Genomic DNA, 19901 nt, shown 5'->3' on the forward strand with positions numbered 1-19901 from the left:
AACACGAGAAACCACTTAAAATGTCAACAGCCGGCATTTCTTCTGAAAGAAGCCTTTGCTTTATTACACCTACAGCAAAAACAAAAACTATTCTACTAGACCGAGTAAAATGGAATCATTCCTTTCTCCGTTTTTTCTCATGGTCATAATCCTTTGAACGTCCACTAGCTGAAGGGCGTTTAGAGCCACCGTGCTGCTTGGCTTCTTCCAAGAACTTATCCAGACCAAAAGGATCCTCTTCGAACTGAACCGGGCCATCCCTGCGAGGCCCGTGCTCGCTCGCAGGGAATTCCTTCTCTGGGACAAACCTGAAATCGGGAAGGAAAGAAAATCACTTAGAATTAATTGAAGCTTAGACTTTAAATGGTTAATTTTTTGTCTAGTAATAAATGTTAAAGATAATTCTTCAGTATCTGTATTAAAGAACAATGTAAGATTCACTTAATTTAAGCAACATAAGCCTTTATGAGAATCAAGTGCACACTTTAACACCCCCAGAAATAATTCTGAACTTACCTGTTACTTTCGATCAGTGTGTCCAAATTAATGCTGTCTTTTTCAGTGTTCTTACTGGGCCTGTAGATAGTTTGAGCCATGGTGCTACCATTTCTAAAGGGCTGATCGTACACGTTGTACCCCTCATCATCACCACCACTAAATCCACTGTCCATACCCTGTAATCAAGAAGGAACACGGTAATGCTGTAAAATATTGAATACTTGAAAGATGCAAAATACAAACTGCTTTTCTATGTGATTTTACAGCCTTTCAAAACTGTTGCCCATTCTTTTTATCAACAGCAATACATTTCTGTACAATTTTTAAACATTACAATTGCAAAACTAACTTACTAATGATTAATAAACTCAGTTATCCCTTTTTAAAATCTAATGCTAGGTCATAATTCTCCCATCAAACCACAAAGGGAATAAATTCTACCTTGTTTTGGTTGAAAAGACGCTGGTCATACTGTGCCTCACTGGATGGACGAGGATTAGGCAGATTTAGGGCAATAATTTCACTGATATCCCTGTCCTGGTCTCTCTGCAGCTTCGATCTAAACAAAAAAAAAAGTCATGCCTTAAGTTTTTCTAAAAGGATTACACGTTCATGCTACTTGTGACACATTCAATATTAAACAGTAATAGATAAACACTGTTGCAGTAAAAACTGTGAAGTCATACCATAACATCTAAGAAACAGTACAACAAAAGATCATATTGATTTATATTGAGTTAGAAACTGAACATCTGCCAAGACTAGAGCAGTGATGGTCTATTGAAGGAATCGGTCATCTTGACCGGAGCTGGGTCACCTCTTGTCAGGAGCTGCTCTAGAGATCAGCCGCTCATGCTGTCTCTCTTTCCTTCTGTCGTGACGGATTTCATCACGTTCTCGAACCTCTCCGTCCTCTGCTCCTGGGGGGGGGGATGAAGTGACATTGGTTCAGAACAAATGAGCTGGGAGAACTGAAACGTTCCAGGTGCACTGAGAACTTGCAAGTTCTTGAATCTAAGCAACGGCCCTTATTTTCACCGTTCACAACCTCAGCAGCCTGCAAACATTAAGTCCAGTGCAGGACAGCTCTGTTCATGGGGTTCGTGGGCTTGCAGCAGGCAATGTCTAACATTCTCCAAATCTCCATGCAACTGAAGGGCCACTAAAGTGGTTTTCCCCCAACTCCAGCAGATGCAGGTGGTGTCAGACAGACAACCCTGAGCACATACATCTGCTGCAGCAAAAAACATCTATACATCTTAGGCAGCACATTATATGGTATCTGCAGAAGCCACTGCCTACTCTTCTATGGAGAGTTCAGTAACTCAGCGTCAGTTTTATGGAAGGCATTCCTGCACCTTTGTCTCCATGGCCTTTGATGCCGGCTCTTCGTTCTCTTGCCATTTGAGCGAGTTCTCTGAGCTTCTCCTCTTTTTTCTCTTTCTCCTTTTGAGCCATCTTCCTTTCCACCTGCGCACGCATCTCCACTGCTTCACGAGCCTAATGGAAAGAAAAAAGCCAATAGAAATAAGCTATAGAAACAGGCTTACCAATCCCCTTTCGTACTACCCATGCACCAGTGACCAAAATAGCTGCTCACTCCTAATAACAGTCACAGAAAGCCAGAGCCCATCCTGAAAGAGTGTGGTGCATGGCAGAAATTTACTCTGGATGATACGCCAGTGCACTGCAGGGTGACCACTGAAGATAAAATAAATGCATAAACATTTAATACTGTCGAGACCGTAATTCACTCTTATTTACCTTTCTGTCTGCAATGTAGAGGGCCTCGGCAAGCTTGGCGAAATTCTCATTGATATGCACTGTCTGCAGACCCCGGCCATCGGCAGCCAGACGCTTGTCTAGAGGGATCGTGTAACCCTGAAAAAAAGTAAAAACAAAATAATTGAAAAGCTGTTAACTACATCCACTGGTTCCAAAACATGCAATAGGCATTCTAATGTTCTTATTCCTTTCTAACGATGGATGGCAACAGTACTGAAAACCAACCTTTGCGTTTTTCCAGTTTGAAATGCATGGTGGGATCTTCCACTCCTGTTGCTCCTTTACAGTCATCTGCAAGAGGTACAAAAAAATGGTTTAAATCAACACATAGTAGCACATTTCCTCAAGTTAGCGTCAGAGTGAGTTTAAGATTGTGAACCTGGAAATTCCCAGAAATCATATGCTTTCCATTTCTTTAAACAAAGAACCTGTGCACCGTGAAAAGTTTCACTCCTTCTGAAGATCAAATGTTCACAGATTAATTAAAAACAGTAAAGAGTAAAGTTAAACGTTGTCTGCTCAAGGTCACCATTTTTTAATTTCGGTTACCCATTATAATCTAATGTCCATGGTGAAACGGTAAAAGTTAATGTACCTTTCTGCTGGGAGAATGCATGACGGGAGCAGGTGGGGATGGAGGTCCGCGTGGAATCTTCTTGTTAATCCTAGGATATTAACATAGCCATAAAAGAATGTGAGCATTGTAAAATTTTTACCATGTCCGAGGCATTTACAATGACCTTCCTGCAACAGTATCACTGCGTGCAAAGAGAAACATTCAACAGTGAAACGGCCAGATTCAGGAACACATACTTAAAGCGTGGTGGCTCCATGGGGTCCTTCTGCATTTCCACCATGCGGATGACACGCTGCTTGGCTCCAGAATTGAATGCAACTCCTTGCTGAGATGGAGTGTACCTAAAAAGCAGAGTGTATTGATCAACTGACTACTGGTTAACAATTAAACACATGATGAAGATCTAAGGTTCCACTGAAATGCCTTAATGTGTTAAATTAAAGTGCTTAATAAAAGAAAGGAAAGTTTGTTTCCCAAAACATGTAATGCCCTTTGAAAGACTTTCATTAATCAGCATTTTTAAAGGCAGCACAAATCTGCAAAGCCCTTGTTCTTCATACAGACTTAAAAGTAGCTTACAGCAGGGGTTCCCAGGCCTTGTCCCAGAAAGCCATAAACACGCTGGTTTTGTTCCAGCTGAGCTGAGTTTGATTTCAAATTGATATTAGGTCAATTAAGGGATCAATTCTGTAACAGAGACCAGGAAGTACCAGTGACTCCTCTCACCTGATGTACTGTGCAGGGGCTTGCTTATCGGCTGCCCGCACAGGCATGGCTGCCGCGATCTTCTGCGATACCTGCTTGTCCAAGGCAGACCTGGTCTTCTCTGTCAGCTGCATCAAAACAATTGTTTTCCCTTCAGTTTGAAGACACTATTTCAAAATGGGCTCCAAGGTAAAATGTGGATGGACTGATAAGTGGTAATATTCATATCAAAGTCCAAAGCCTCAGGTCCAGGGAATAAAAGCTGTCTTTATTGAGAACATGTTAATTTATCACTGACCATGAAACAAAAGCAAGCGGGAAGAATTAGGAGTCAGCAATCAAAGTGCTTCTTCTTCCCAGTGCAGTTTAATCTGGACAAAATACGCACCTCTCTAACCGCTTCTTCATCAGGCCTCTGCAGGTCTGGGTCATCTTCATTCATAACTTCCTTAGGAAGCAAATCCGTGAACTTGCTGTATATCACCTAAAAGCAATTAAAAACAAGAACATTCTGGTTGCCAGTGCTGCACATTTAAGAAGAACATGCTTAAAACATCATTTGCGCTAATCTACCAATGTAAACAAGGCATCTCTGGCAAGCAGATGAGTAGTTGCATCACTCTACGTTATAAAGAATACATTTAGGGTATAACGACTGAATTTGCAATCGTTTTTCTTGCTTAACAGTTCCTTTAGGACTTTAAAAACAGAAGTTAACCAAAACCGGCGGGTTTATCTCCCTGTGCAGCCAGGATGTTTGTGATGCTGCGACATTTGAAAACACGGTACCATACCTTATCCTTGCCCTGCCCTTGCCTTGCAATGGCATCATATTTGACCTTTCCCTCCGCATCCACCTGCAGCGCCAGAGCATTCGAGGTCTTCTTCTTCCTGCCCATTTCCAGTGGGTACTGGGCCACATGGATCTCAGGGAAAGCACCGCCATCTCCAAAATCCTGGGAATGAGTTCAAAAACAGTATGTGTATTAGTGGGTCTGTGTTAGTCCCCTGAAGCTACTGATGAGGTCACCTTGGAAAGTTTGGAAATCAATACTCACCTGCTGATCCACACAGTGGATAAGATATTAAATCTAAGTCTGACAATTTGGTTATTAAAAAGTGGTGTTAACACTGTGTCTCAGATAAGCCATCTCTCAGCACGCCACTTGCTGATGTGCTGTGCAATGGGGCGGAAAGCAATAGATAAGTATAAGGAATAATGTACAGTATTGTAGGGAAAGTCTCAATACCCAGGGCAGCATGGGACTTTTAACATCATATCATGCTTAAAGGGTTTTCCGTCAATTCAGAGGAAAAAAACACAAAAGAAATAGTTTGGAAACAAATGCGAGTTATAATTGTATTCAATGCCCGGTTTCAGTATTGTACTTTTAGTCTTAAAAAAAGAAAATAGCAAGCACGCTCAACACTAGTACTCAAAATTGTGAGACAAGCTCTGTGGATTTCTTCGGAAGCCACAATGAAACGTTAACCACGAGACACAAGCAGAAACGGCAGGGGAGTGCATTTAAAACTGAGAAGGAGAAGCATGTCTTTACTCAATGAGTGGTGGGAGTGTGAAACAAGCCACTCGCTATATGTTGATATCCATACCCTGGCAGGGAGATGCTAGGTACGGACCAACTAGCACATACCTACTGGACCGGCTGAACGGCAAGCTCATGAATCACACAGGTTAAGCAGATGCAGACATTTAGCAAGGCAGGCAGCCCGAGTAGCTGCAGCAGAATTACCTCCAGCGTCCTGGGAATCCAGCCTTTCCGGTAGCCGTACGGCGGCGGCTCTCTGCGGGAGGACACCAGCGCGGTGGACGGGGGCCTCTGAGAGCGGTGCCCATCCTCCGCCTCCAGCTGGTCCTGGGTCAGCTGTGTCGGGGCCGGTAAAAAGCTGCAACCCAAAACACATTCCCCGATCAGCGCTCCCACTAACAACCAGTGCACCAAGCAAAAAAACAAACAGGGGCTTGAGGTGTTTTAAAGATGAACTGAGAGTAACTGTAATCTCCACAAACTGCGGTTACACACTAAAGGACAAAGGATAAAGCGTCCCATTGTGAGACTTTTTATTACAGACGACCACTTCACAACAAGTGGGCGGAGCAATGATTCTGTGGCTCGGGATCAGCGCCTGTGGCTGGAAGGTTGCTGGTTCAAATCCTGCGGCCGGCAGAGGAATCCTACTCCGCTGGGCCCCTGATTAAGGCCCTTAACCCCAACTGCTCCAGGGTCTGACCCTGCGCTCTGACCCCCAGCTTCTCTCCCTGTCTGTGTGTCTCATGGAGAGCAAGCTGGGGTGTGCGAAAAGACAAATACCTAATGCAAGAAACTGTATTTGGCCAATAAAGTGATCTCATCTCTCCTCAGCACGGAACACTGCTGACCCCTCACTTCAAACTCACACCATACAGCTGTAAACCGATCCGGCTCAAGAAACCGAGGCGCAGCCAGACAGCGAGAGCCGGCAGTTCAAACAGCTAAACACCGTGGAGTCAGCCAATGATAGGGATTCCTACATATAATCACATACGTTGAGAATAACATTCGAAAAGGTACTGAATAAACCTCTCTCTCCCGGAGGCCAGGAGATAAATAAGGCCCGCAGGACGGGCCCGGAACTGCGCAGAGCGACCCGAGCGGGAACGGAGGCATAAATCACTTTATTGCTTTCGCATATTACCAGAAAGGAATTGCAAACAAACGTGTTAGTATTCTTGATCGCGAGATACTGTCGTACACACAATAATCGCCGTTTAGTCCCAAAACAAGCTCTGTCGTACACAGCTCACCTCGCCAGCGACATCTTGTTTCCCCGGAATGTGGCGTTTGACGTCACCACGCGCTTCCTTGCGTCACGTCGCAGGCTTAACCTCCGGCAGTTGTACAGTTTCCACTAATTACACAACCTTGTGATTCAGTAGCGGACAAGACGCGCTTGCAAATACGCGTAGAATGCCTGTCATATTTAACATTACTAAAAATAAATCAGTCCCGTTGGTGAATATCGATTCAGAGTAATCTTTTGAATAAAAAAATAAAACGAGACTGCCCCGATCATCAACTACATTGTCCAGGGTGCCTTGCGCAGAGCAGGTCGAGAATAATTGAGGTCGGGAGTTGAGAGGTCGTCTGGACCGGTAAGTGAATGGGAATTTACTTGCACAAATGTGCATAATAAACGTAAGCAAGTGTTGTATGTGTGCACTTTGTGCGTATTTCATAACAAGACAAAATGATTTGCTTTTTGGTGCATTTATTTTGTAGCGTCTTTTGTATTTGTACATATCGTTAGTGTTACAAAACCTTCAACTTACATAATGTCAATGGCATGGCACTGCACTGCACTGCTCATGAAATGCAGTACAACTCCGATACCTTTCTTAAACATCCTTAATGAAAAGCCTTGTTGCTGCTGTAATGTTACAGGTTGTTTCTGAACGTTTAGTTCATGTATGATGTCGTGTGTCTTCACCACTGGCGACATGAACTGCCATCCACACAGTGTGACTGTAGCCATCAGTACTGAAAGCAACACACAAATGACAACAATGGGAAAACGATTCGTGATATACGAAGACCAATTACCATAATTAAATATGATGATGGTCAGTATTATTTGTTTAGCGACTTAGTAAAGTGCTGCGCTCACTGCTGAATAGTACTACTTGCAGGAGGTTCTCTGAAATGCCTTTCTGATTCGTAACGTTAAACTCAAGGCAAGGTCCCTTTCTCTGAAACTCTACATGTATTGTAACCTTTTTCTGTTGTGTATTATGTTGGTCAGTAAGAGTATTTCCAATGTTAGTGTTCAGAATTTGTGTTATAATGCCATAAATGTTACTGCTTGCTCATGCATGGGCAGAGACGGGTGCTGTTCCCATACAACAATACAACACCCTGATGCAGAGACACAATCTTTGCTAATTCTCCCTCCAACTGCTCAAGCATGTGAAAGCAGTGCTCAGGGACCCTCTACTTCCTTCCTTCATCATCCTACACGGGAAGTATGCTCTGCAGGCAGGTAAAAGACTCAGTGCACCTTTGATAGGACGTGAACTAACAAATAAGAAACATGCATAAGATGAAAAAACACCACAAAAGCTATGGTCGAATTTCTTTGACTGATTATATTTTTTTTATTTTATCTTAATATTACTGAATATGCTGATAAAGAGTGGAAGATCATAGCAAAAAAAGAGAAAATGAAGTACGTAGAGCAGCACACAGTCCTTGCAGCTGCGTGTCAGAGGCTGTCTGCAGAGACGGGGAGTGGTATATCACTGAAATATTGCACGAGGTAATCCGGGCTGATTGCAGGCCTGAACTGGATGCAGCCAAGCCTGTTTCAGTACAGTATGATAAATGAAGAATGAGCCAGGGCTGCAGAGCGCTTTTTTCAGATGTAAAGGCCACTCATCTTTAGTGGCTTGTGAGGAATGGCCCTGCAGGCTCATGACAAAGCAGACCAAGGTGTCACAGCCCTCAGTACCGACACACTCCCACCTGTCCTGTTGCCTTACTCATTGCAACACCCTCATCCATGCATCATCATGCTTAAATGTGTTTTAACCCGTGGAGTAATACTACTTTTTAATATACAATGGGTCTTGACAGAAGCAGCTTCTGGGAGTAAGATTGTTCAGGGTGAAGTAACTGCCGGTAAATGAAGCAGCTGATTGTGTCAGAAATGTGTATGTTCATCATCGCAGCCCCGTTTGTACTGGAGCTTCGCAGCTGGCGTGGGCAGTGCTGTGGGAGAACAGAGCGTGTGCTTCCTCCTCTCCACATTGCAGTGCCCTCATGGCTGGACGGCTGCTGAAGGTCTCCTCGCTGGCCACGGCCCTGTTGGCCTCTTCGGGGTTCTGCTGGTATCACAGGCCTGTGGATCTCAATGACATCAGCTTCATCCGGTTCGGAAGAGCTGCGGTCACGGTAGGTTCCTGTCGACTTTCATCTATTGCACCAAAAATAGCAAGGTGGGCCAGGCGGCTTCTTCTTCCTCGTGTTTGTAACCTGTGGTGCGTCCTTGATACATAAGAAACAAATATGAAGAAGAGGAGGCTAAATTACTATGGCCCATCTATGGCCCAGCATCTATGCTATTGGCCCATCTGAACTTCAGTAATGAAGATGGTGTGTGTTTATTCACGCGGGATCTGTCATTCCCAGCATAAGTGCCGTACCTTGCAAGTCTGGACCAAATAACACCCAGCTGCGAGTTAACAGATGAGCTGCCCTTTGCTACTTTATGAGAAACATTTGGCAAAGCAACTCCACTGTTTTTTTTATCACCAAAACTCTTTGGGAAACTGTTGGTAGGGTAGTGCTGAATGCTAACCTTTGTAGAGGAGGACACCCAGCCTGTGGGAGCTGTTATGATTTAATTTAGCTCATGTGTGCTGGATTAAATACAATTGATAGTAGTAGCTGTGCCATGAGAGGGTTTCTAGATTGAAGACAGGTGGCTTGTTTAGAAATAACACAGCTCAGACATTTGCCAGTTGTCCAGGAGTGGATATGTACATTGAAAATGGCCAATAAGCCTGTGATTACTTAAGTGGCTTGTGGACAGTCCCAGAGAGTTCCCACTGTTCTGTTCCTCCTTGAAGAAAGAGAGCGTCTGGGACTCGGAGGGCAGGAGATGGAGGAAAAGGCAGACCACCCACAGTCAGCACAGAGCAGCCGATAGAGGGCAGCTGGGCTCAGGTTGTCAAAGGACGTACAGCCCATCCTGACACTCCCACCCAACAACTCGTCATCACCAGACACTCTGGCAGTGGACTTGGAAGTACAGGGTCAAGATTGGACACCTCTGAGTAGCAGAAAACATGATCACAGATACTGGAGTCCACTGCACAGCTGTTATAAAGCCTTCAGTCTGTGACAGAGCCACCAGAAATGCATAGAATATGGCAGTGGTGGCTGTTGGAGGCGCTGTTATCAGACAAACTGCAAGTGAAACGAGACATGTGGATCCCGGGTCAGTAAGAGTGAGCCACAATGCCTGCCATTCTCCAGACTGCTGATGGGGCTGACTGGTGCCTAGCAAAGGCAGGAGAGGAGCCAGTTCTTGTTTGTCCATGTTGGGAGAAATGACACTGGCATGAACAGCACACTTCGCACACCAAACACATTCAGAGTTACTCAGAGAGAAACGCAGGCTCTAGTTAGGTTCAACCTTTCTAGCTTCTACATTTTCATGTGGAACTGTCGTAGGACAGTTTCCAATCTGCTTTTTCTTGTAAGGACAGTCGTCATGGAGGCTGGTATGCTAAGAAGAGACAGTAATGTGGGATTTACTATACAGTGCGTTAGGAGTGTAGTATAGTCTGAAGCTATTTCCTACTAAGAATTTGGTTATTGTTTTTTTTTTACATAAAGATAACCAAAAGGATGACTTGACATTAATTCCGCATGTGCTGCCTCTTTAACCTACTGTTCATTGTAGAAAGTGTTTATCCAATATCTACAGAAGCACTGTTAGGTTAATATCCCTGTACCTTTCCATTGTAGACCGCAGTTATCAGTTACGACTACTTCACATCTCTCCGAAGATTTGAATATGGGACCGAGGAATACAGCGCTGCCAAGTCAGAGGTAAGTAAGATTTCACAAGAGCTCTTACTGTGTGATATGCATTTTGTTCATTTTAATGACATTTTGTTGATAAAATTCAAAGATAACTTTTATTTAGGATAGAATTTTTGTAGAGAACCGATTTGAAATTTCAGATTTCATATCCTTCTTAGATCCAGCCATCACCCTGCAATTCATAACTGGGAGCCCACTGAAGCCCAGCAGGTGTGAGCCTGGTCAGTACCTGGATGGGAGACCTCCTGGGAAAAACTAAGGTTGCTGCTAGAAGAGGTGTTAGTGGGGCCAGCAGGGGGTGCTCACCCTGCAGTCTGTGTGGGTCCTAATGCCCCAGTTTAGTGACGGGGACACTATACTGTAAACAGGCGCCGTCCTTCGGATGAGACGTAAAACCGACTCCTGACTCTCTGTGGTCATTAAAAATCCCATGGAGTTTCTTGAAAAAGAGTATGGTGTAACCCCGGCGTCCTGGCCAAATTTCCCATTGGCCCATATTAATCGTGGCCTCCTAATAATCCCCCTCTATGAATTGGTTTCATCACTCTGGTCTCCTCCTCACTAATAGCTGATGTGTGGTGAGCATTCTGGTGCACTATGGCTGCCGCCGCATCATCCAGGTGGGGTTACACATTGGTGGTGGTGGAGGGGATTCCCCATTACCTGTAAAGCGCTTTGAGTGGAGTGTCCAGAAAAGCACTATATAAGTGTAAGCAATTATTAATTAAAATTATTATTATTATTCTTAGGCGGAGGGTGGAGCACCGGGGTGCTCTGCTTGTAGTGTTGCAGTTACTTGGTCCGCTTGCCTTCTTAGAATCATAGTCATCCTATTAAAAAAAAAAACTCATTTTAATCCTCTTTTTTAAGGCTCAAAATCCCAGATCGGAGTACAGAACTAAACAGCTTTTAACGTTATTTGAGCACTTTACTCTTAATTTCTTGTTTGATTGGAAGAACTTGAAGCTTGCTGCATGTGCGCTAGATTTTAAGAGGTGTTTTTTTAAGGTAACAGTTATTTAAAAAGCACACCCATATCTTACTGATTTCAAATTTGAGATTTTTTGTTCTGATTGGAGATTGCGGTTTCATGAACACGCTGGTATTTTTCTCACCTGTGGCGAGAGTGACTAAGTCTGAGACGTCAGCCCACTTTAGGCGGCTTAAGGGAACTGTATTAGTGGGGGAGCATCGTCAGTTTGGTTTATTTTTATAGTAGGTCTTCGTTTATAAGGCAACCGACCTGTCTTCTAACGTTTAATAAGAACAGTGTGTAATTTGGCGTCCGCTGGAAAACCGCAGTAAACGTCAGTCAGGCGGTGGGGCACCGCGTGGGCGAGACTCCGCGCAGGATCGCACGCAGTTATATTACTCCTGTCGCCGAATGGTTGGGGTTTTATTTCTTTTTTTCGTAAAATAAGTTCAGGGTTAGGTTTCTAAACTAACTGATATATTTTTATTTTAAAAAATACATTATACAGTATTAACAAACAATATCTTATTTCTCATTAAACAAGTACTGTACTAAATGTGCTTTGCATTACACAAGCTGAAGTAATCTGCACTGTACTGCTAAACTGTACTTTAAACGTGTACAGTATGTAGTATGTTTTTAACTACTCAGTACCTTATATATTATTTTTATGCAATGAATATATTTAAATAACTCAACAACATATGCACCACTGACTGTCTAATTCATGTGATAGTTTGAAAGGCCTGCATTAGAAATTGTGAAGATTTCGATATGAAGCAGAAAAAGTTCATGGTTTGTGATGAAGACTCACACATATGATATATAAAGACTTGCAGCTAAATTGTTCTGTCTTAACTGAGGCTCACGTAGATGAGTAACTGTCCTACAGGGAAGAGATTCTAACTTGTTTTTAGTCTTAAAAAATGCCTTTACAGAGCATTTAGGCACTTGCCTGGTTTAGAATGGATAAATCCAATATCCTCTCTGACTCAATTCAGGGTCCAGGCGAATCATATGTTTGGCCTGGCATATCAAACCCATAAGAGAAAAGAAAACGGGGAATCGATTTTTACAAAATGCTGGAATTTGAAAAAGAAGACCCACGATGTACTGTAATAAAAATGGCCCATCACAATACTTCAACACCACAATTGCAGGTACAACAGCATTTTTATGAGTATTTTCATTTTTTAGTTAGAATAAGTGGAATTATTTTTTATTGGTATTGTTATATTTATTTTCTTGAGCTTCTACTTTTATTCAAATCGACTTGCAGCATATTTACACATTTACATCCATTATATACCCTGGCTGGTAATGTTACTGAAGCGATCTGAGTGAAGTAATGTCCTCAAGGGATTGGCACGCCTTCTGGTATATGACAATATGAAACCTGCAGTTATGAGTCTACTTTTGCTTCATCTCATGACCTGTTGTATGATGCAGTAAAATCCTCCTAAAGTTATTTAATGCTTATTCATTCTTGCAAGTGGTAAGTGGGATGGTGATAAACATTCTTATAAAGCACATTTCCAGAAGAAATATCTAAACCACTGCCCAATAACGGTTCAGGGGAAAAAATAAAAATCTTGAAAGAATTAGAAAAAAAAAACACCTGAATTTACATCATGCATCAAAAAAGGCGGTTTTAAAATGAGACCTGGAAACAGGCTCTCACGTTTCCTGACTGAGTTGCGAAGAGTGTTCTGCAGCCTGAGTGCACTGCTGAAATAAGAGGGGAGAGAAGGTGGGCCTGTAAAACAGCTTATTTAAGATGCAAGGTGTCTGTCCTTTTAGATGCAGTTGTGCTTTTGAAATAAATCCTGTTTCAGATTATGGCGGGTTGATTCTCGAACGCACTGCCATTTGAGATACAGTACCAGCTGACTGTCTGAAGAAGCCTTAGGCATGGTTCAATTACCTTCTCCATCGCTCGCCTCTCAGATACTCAGAGGTTTTACTGCAGTGCAGAACTCAGAAATGTTGGTCCTGGAGTGTGTGTGTGTGTGTGTGTGTGTGTGTGTGGGCTTCTCTAGGCAGCACACACATTGTGAAAACTGGAAAAAATAAATGCATGTATGAAATGAATAAGCAGAAAGGCCCAGGTAAGAAGTCTGTTTAGATAGCATGAATGCATTCCTCCAATAAAATAAATAAATAAAATAAATGAATTTAATCAGGGACTTCAGAACAGACCTGTCTGTGAATTGGTAGCTTGTGCTTTTCCCTTCCCCTCTTTGACTAATCCCTGAAATCTATTCTTATCTGCAATCTTTTGTTGTTTCTGTTTCCAAGATGTCTTCAGAGATATGGAAAGGACTGTCATTATTGTGGCGTGACTGTATTTCATGCTGTATCATTGAAGATTTATAGCAAGCTTGTGCTCTGGTAAACAGTGATATTTCAAAGAAAAACTCAATGCGTCAGATCAACCACGATTACAATATTGTGTTTCAAGCAAGTCAAAGTTTGACAAACCCCTTTTCCTACATGACATTAAGTCACATTTCAAACTAGTTACATTTGGTACCACCTAAGCTGCTTTTAGAGGGATAGAGCACAGTACCTGGTGGCAAAATTAAATGTTAAAGCTCTGTAATAACAGCCAAAGCTGTGAGGCAGAGAAGACAAATATGGCACTGTAAACATTTCCTGTTGCCATTTTGACTGCCTGACCTATTTAAAAATTGTTTCCTTTGCTCTCCCAGTCAGGTGATTTGTCCCGGTTGTTCAGAACTGTTTGCTCATGCCTTCAGGGATAGTCTGACCTTTACATTTCAGAAGGAAACTGGTATTTAACCTTAAATGGCTTTGCTTCCTACTGTAAAAATGGCATAGCCTTGGAGAGAAACACCTTTACAGATATGCATGCACACAGAAAAACACCTCGATTCTAATGGAAGGATGAAACCCATGTAGCATGCCCGCCACTTGGTAATGTTGTGTTTTACAAAGAAATAGAATAGCAAGTTATTTTCTGTTATGTGTGCAGTCAGTTTAAAATAGTGGCTTGTGACCTGTCTCAGCTCAAAGCAGTGCAGACAGACTCCTCCGACCCCCTCCTGTTCCTCGTTAGGACTGCCCTGATTCACTGACTGGATCTCCTGTTCCTCACTGGTATCACCTCCAGGCTGAGTAGACTCAGGAGTTGGGGGTTTTGCTCGGACCAAAGAAACCCCTGAATGACCACTCCCAGCCCTTCCCTCAACCCTCTGCCTTGGGTCACAGTTGGCTAGAGACGTGACCCCGAATAGAGTCTGTGAGTCTGGGGCAAAGAGCTCACCCTGCACCGAGAGTGAGCGGCTCTCCTGCTTGAGCCTGCTGGGAGATCTTATGTATCTCAGGGCAGAGTCTATAATCACAGGCCAACCAGTGCTGCCACAGGGTTACTTTTCTGTATTTCTGCATTGCAGAGGCCAGTTTTCTCCTATTTTTTTTTAAATCCTTAGGAAGCTTTAAAATTGGCAAATTTAAGACAAGACAACATAAATGCAGAAAATAGTTTTTCTCTCTGATACTTGCATTTTTACGATTTTTATTTACATAATTAAGAGAGTGATGTAATAAATTTAAAAGGATACCTACTAGCACTCAGAAATCCGTAAAGGCTGAAGATCAAAATCATGTTTAGCACTTTAATACACGTTTTCAAGTTGATCACCTTTGCCCCCTCTTCTCATCCTATGATGTCAAGTCTGACACCTGTCCTTCGAGAGATGAGAGCTTCGATCGCTGCCGGGTGTGACCACTGTGTCCAGTCTCTTCATGTAGTTTTGATGTGTTAACCTCCACACCTGTTTCGACGGAGAGTGGACTACTTGTGAAACTTTGTTTTTATTTTTGAAAAACAGACTTTGTGTAGTATTAGCAGTATTTACCTAGAAAAAGGAGTATCTGGAATGATGTGTGAGAAAATACAGAACTGTAAATGAAACAAAATCCTTGAGAGATTGTGAGAGAAAAGGAAGAAGCAACGAAATTCAGTTCAGAAGTGTCACTTCATAATGGCTTTTGAAGACTGAACCACTTGGCTGCAGAACATTTTTATGTGATCTTTGTTTTTAAATGTAGGTGGATTTCCCTTAAGATCCTCAAAGTTCTTAATGTGTGATGGTGACATTCTCTGACAACCTGTAAACCTCCATATGTGCAGCTTGGAAGACAATTATTGCTCCATCCCTGTGATCAGTGTGTATCGGCCATTCTGTCTTCCTGAAACTTTTTCCCCCAAGAAAGGCATTTGATAGTCTCTCTGCCAGCCACTGCTCGTCTCTGAAAGATTTCACATTCACCTCTATCTGAATGAATAGTTTCCTGTTCCATAAGCTATTTAGGGGAGATAAACAGAAAGACCACTCACAAGCATGTAGTGTCCTGTTCTCCGCTCCTATCAGTTTAGTATTAAACAAGAAGTGAATGCCTTCTGAAAACTGCCACTGTGGAAGAGCTGAAGTTCAGCTGTGGGTTCAGAGCTGAACAATGTCACTGACGTGTGTCTGTTCCTCACAGAATAGAAACCATTCGGTACAGTATACCATTCTTGAGCTCCAGTCATCAGCTACTAGCTGTACTTTGTTAGGTGAAAGATTTATTTAAAAGAGCTTAAATTACAGCACAATATACACATTTCTGACTAACAAAGAGATTGTGGTGTATTCCAGGGTGTTCTTTCCCATTTCTAACTTTCATGGAGTTCTGCCACACACTTGTCTTCTCTAGCCATGCTGTCACCCTTTTGGCATTGGTAAACATGAATAATCAAATCAAAGCATGTACGCCCAATAATAATAATAATGATGATAATAATAATGAACAAGTAATAGGTTTATTCCATGCTGAAAAGAGAAGAAAATAAACAACGTTTCTGCTGTGGAGCCTTCTTTGGGCTGTGCCGAAACGGTTTTCTTTCTTCTCTTTTCAGCATGGAGTAAACCTTGTTCCTTTGCAGCCTGCGCATGCTGATGCAGCTACCCACCTGAACTATAATAATAATAATAATTCATTCTAAATTATTTTTAGTGCTTCTTTTGCAGTTACAATGTTGGATTATATAGCTTTTTTTGAAAGCCACATGCTGAAAACATTTCTGAAAGTACAGTACCAGCGTGCTTGTTTAGTTTCAGTAGTTAAGCATAACCCTAAGACAAGCAAGAGCGATTATTGTGCTGTGCTATTTCTTTCCTTTCTGATATTTTTAAACAAAACAATACCTGGTAATGAATTTGATCTGGCAGTTTAAGACAAGACAAGGTTGATACTGCTATCTTTTAGAGAATTCTTAGTCTTAATTAGAATGCAGTTTAATCTTAGAATGATGGCTTTTCTGTGGAGGTGCACTGCATGTTGTCTTCACTCTGTGGTGGCTGTTTTTAATTTATGAATGAAGCCAATGACAGATACCATGATCTTCCAGAATCGGTTTCCCATGCAGCTTCAAGGCTGAAAATCTATTACTTCCCAGCTGGTTGCTGTCAGTTGTGCCTTTTTGCCCCCTTTAACCTCTGCCTGATGGCTTCTGATGGTGTATTGATCTGGCCTGCTGTTCTATGATGTGTTGAAAAAAATGCAGTGCTCACTGTTGCAGGATTGCTGTCCCAGCCTTGCAAAAACCACAGCTCAGCAGTTTACCAGGACACACAAGACAAGGGCCAGTCTCCCTTGTAAACAGGGCTCTGGAGAGCTGCAGGTGAGATGTCCTTCTGCCACGCAGCTTAGAGAAAATGGAACAGTTGTCCTACAGGTCTAGCAGCCTGCCATAAAGAAAGAAAACAGTGTTTGACATAGGTTAAAATCAAGCATTTTCAGTAAAGCTTTTGTTTTTCAATTTCTTGACATGCTGGTATTTGTTAATTTCTTGACATTCTGTATCTGTTTTCCCTTTCAGTATGTACAGTACTTGTAAATAATTTATGTAGAAAATAATTATTTGTCTCAAATAAAAAAAACAACTTCATATACATGGAGTGCTGTAAATAATTCACTTGAAGTATATGATGAAATAGATAAAGATGTGTTTATATATTTATGGATATACTGTATGCATATATCAAGAGACAGACACCCTATATCCCTGCTTATTGCTTACTAAGTTACTCTTTTCTAAATAGTGCAAATATAGTACAGACTCCTTCTACTATACGCTGGTAAAATCCCTGTATTTCCTCAATTACAGTGCACATGTTCATGCGCAGTTTGTCAGGTGTGGCAGGATAGCCCATGAAGACTGTGGTGACTGGTGCTGGCTGCTGGGTTTGTGCAGTATGTTTGTAGAAGGAGCTCTCCTGGTTGATGGAGCTGTGTAGAGCCCTGAGAGGCACTAATGGGTTTGAGTGGAATGTGGAAGCTTGAACAGAAGCCTTTCACTCCAGTTCCAGTTCAATATACACCAGGGAGCTCAGATTCCTCCTGGAGACTGTCTGCATTGCGGCCTCTAGTGGCTGCCTTGCGGTCACTGCAGTCCCTCCATGCAGAGAAGACCAGCATCCAGAGCCTGGACATCACGAGAGGGTAGTGTGAATCAGATTTTGGAATGCCATGCCTCAGAGGTGTTTTCGTAGTGGGCCAGGTTAATCAGAAAAGTAGAACAACGAACACTGCTGTCTCATAAATCAAAGCCGCGATGGTGATCTGGCCTGTGGATTGGAGGTAGACAGCCTGTCTCCTAATAAGGCAGTCCCCTGACTGCTGCTTTGGCTCCCGATAGTTAAACAGAGCAAGCTGTTCTGTTTAAACCATTCATGTGGCCCGGAAAGTCGACTCGTCAGCTTGATTATGGTGCTGGGACGCATGTGGCTCTTCTGACAGAAACATCGGCTGCTAACTGCGCGTCAGCTTGCTGCGTTATTTATTGCTGTGAGAGGAGCGAGCCGCCAGATGTTTAACACACCTACCGGGGTGTACCCAGACTCTCCTGGATGTAATGTGTTTTCATCAGCACACAGGATGTGGCAAAACACATCACTTCCACCCTGCCGCTTGGCTGAGGTCGTTGCCATCCATCCTCCGCCGGCTTGACTCGGGGAGAGGTCAATGCCCGTGATGGCATACAGGAGCACAGGAGCACAGTGCTCCTCGTTCTCTTTCGCACTTCGGTGCTTGAGCAGCTCACCTTGGACGTGCTCTTTGAGTCGTGCGGGGATGTGTTTTCTGTTTTGGAATACACAGTAGGCAGTAATAAGAAAATTAACTATGAATGTCGTCAAGCTGTCAAAAAGGCAAAAAGTGCACAGTGCTTCTTGTGTCAGTTGTGTATGAAATTCTGAGCAAAGAAAGTGATTTGAATAAGATCATTCTGTTTTAATACCATAAAACTTCTAGCATAGAGTTGTTTGAATGCAACATTCTTCAGTTTTGAAATCTTCTGTTTTTTGGTTCAAATTAAAAATAAAAATCTTTTTTATAAGCACGTACAGTTTTGCGTGGAGCGCCAAGCATTTGCACAATCTGCCTGACCAGGAGAGGTTCTTCTGTTTCACACTCAGCTGTTACTCCGAGCCGTGGGGATGAGGCAAAGCCAGGTAGCTCTCGAGCAGTGAGCAGAAGATTGAGCCAAATGTTATCTTGGCCCTCTGCATCTGAGTGTCTCCAGTTCAAGGTCTTAACATGCTCATGTGTTTCAAAATCCCCTTCTCTGGAGTTCAAATCACAGTATCCTAAGTGTTCCCTAATATTAATTAATCTTTTTACACTCTTTGTGTTCTCTCAACTGATCATAAGAGTTACTTAGGTTCTAAAAAAACCCAGACCCTGAGTAACCCCTCATTTAAGTGTATTTTATTTTAGATACGGCAGATTGTCAAATTCCTGTGGGGAATGCAGTTATTAATGTGACAAAGGATAAAAGGATATGCCAGATCCATCATGTCAGTATGGCCTGGGAAAAAAGAAACAGGAAAAGAAATATAAATTCAATACAGGGAATAATGTTAGAATGCTGATCTTCTTTGTATGACATTTAGCAGCAGGGGCTTTTCATTCTGTAAATGAAGCATTTGTAAAACAGCTACAACAAAACAACTGCATCTCCTTGTAGGTAAAGCTGATTTGCTAGAATGAGAGATCCGTTGAAAGGTCTGCAGAAAGGCCATATGGCAGCTGTCACATGCATTGATCTTGTATTTGTGGTGGGGTCTCACTGGCCTTTATTGGAAGCCCTGGCTGAATGTAATTAATTTGTTGTACCATAACATGGAAAGCACCAGAGATTATTGTAGTGGAATTAGCGTTCTTTCATTATGGTAAACATGGAACACTGATGGAAGTGGCCGCAAATCATTGGAAGACTGCCCATCAGTGAGCCAGAACCCTATCCTTTAGATAAGCGGCCTAACTAAATAATGAAGGAACAATCACCACATTAAACAATGTGAGAAATTCTTGTTTACAGTTTATCCAAGCAATGGCTGTGTCAGGAACAGGATGCCCAGCTGTAGTCTTGAAAGAGGCGCCCTCCAACCTTTCACGGAAAGCTGGATGAGACCTTTGGGTCAATAAGACACAAGCAGCTAAGTGATGGAGATGTACTGCAAGGCCTCCACTCTTCTGTAACCTTTCTCGTGTTCTCATGAAGAGCAGCATGGGTATTGGAGGAGTGTAGTGGGCATGGAAACCTTATTTTCTGCATGAGTCAGTTCTGTATTGTTCTGCAGGCCCCTCTGCTTTTATGACAGATTTCCTTTTGTCGTATTGTAGCACTTACGTGCTGAGGTTCAGAAGAATGAGGTGATGCGATTGTTTGCTCAAGCTTTTTAAA

General features: G+C 42.6%; 2 protein-coding genes and 1 long non-coding RNA gene across 6 annotated transcripts in view; 1 reads left to right on the forward strand and 2 right to left on the reverse strand.

The window, feature by feature from the left end:
• Nucleotides 1-15: 15 nt before the first annotated feature.
• Nucleotides 16-6460, reverse strand: snw1 (SNW domain containing 1). The gene is made up of 14 exons (XM_015350418.2): nt 6372-6460; nt 5320-5473; nt 4360-4521; nt 3954-4049; nt 3587-3693; nt 3097-3201; nt 2879-2948; nt 2509-2574; nt 2263-2379; nt 1857-1998; nt 1316-1418; nt 940-1057; nt 517-674; nt 16-308 (listed from the first exon to the last, which is right to left on the reverse strand). Exons 1-14 carry the CDS (start codon nt 6383-6385, stop codon nt 116-118), a joined length of 1605 nt encoding a protein of 534 aa, XP_015205904.1. The 5' UTR covers nt 6386-6460; the 3' UTR covers nt 16-115.
• A 77-nt stretch (nt 6461-6537) lies between these two features.
• The window catches only part of adck1 (aarF domain containing kinase 1), a 152651-nt gene continuing 139287 nt past the window's right edge, over nt 6538-19901 (forward strand). For 3 of the 4 annotated variants that reach the window (XM_015350419.2, XM_069192976.1, XM_015350420.2), the window contains exons 1-3: nt 6538-6719; nt 8292-8514; nt 10096-10179. In XM_015350419.2, the coding sequence (XP_015205905.1) occupies nt 8383-8514; nt 10096-10179 (216 nt within the window). In that variant the 5' untranslated portion in view covers nt 6538-6719; nt 8292-8382. The remainder of the gene's footprint in view (nt 6720-8291; nt 8515-10095; nt 10180-19901) is intronic. The other variant, XM_006632266.3, reaches the window with a different exon arrangement.
• Nucleotides 16100-18955, reverse strand: LOC107077766 (uncharacterized). Its single transcript, XR_001478769.2, has 3 exons — nt 18560-18955; nt 18040-18295; nt 16100-16899 (listed from the first exon to the last, which is right to left on the reverse strand). It is a non-coding gene; the product is annotated as an uncharacterized lncRNA (long non-coding RNA).

This window comes from Lepisosteus oculatus, chromosome 8, assembly GCF_040954835.1.
Source record: "Lepisosteus oculatus isolate fLepOcu1 chromosome 8, fLepOcu1.hap2, whole genome shotgun sequence".
In the NCBI taxonomy this organism is placed as follows: Eukaryota; Metazoa; Chordata; class Actinopteri; order Semionotiformes; family Lepisosteidae; genus Lepisosteus; species Lepisosteus oculatus.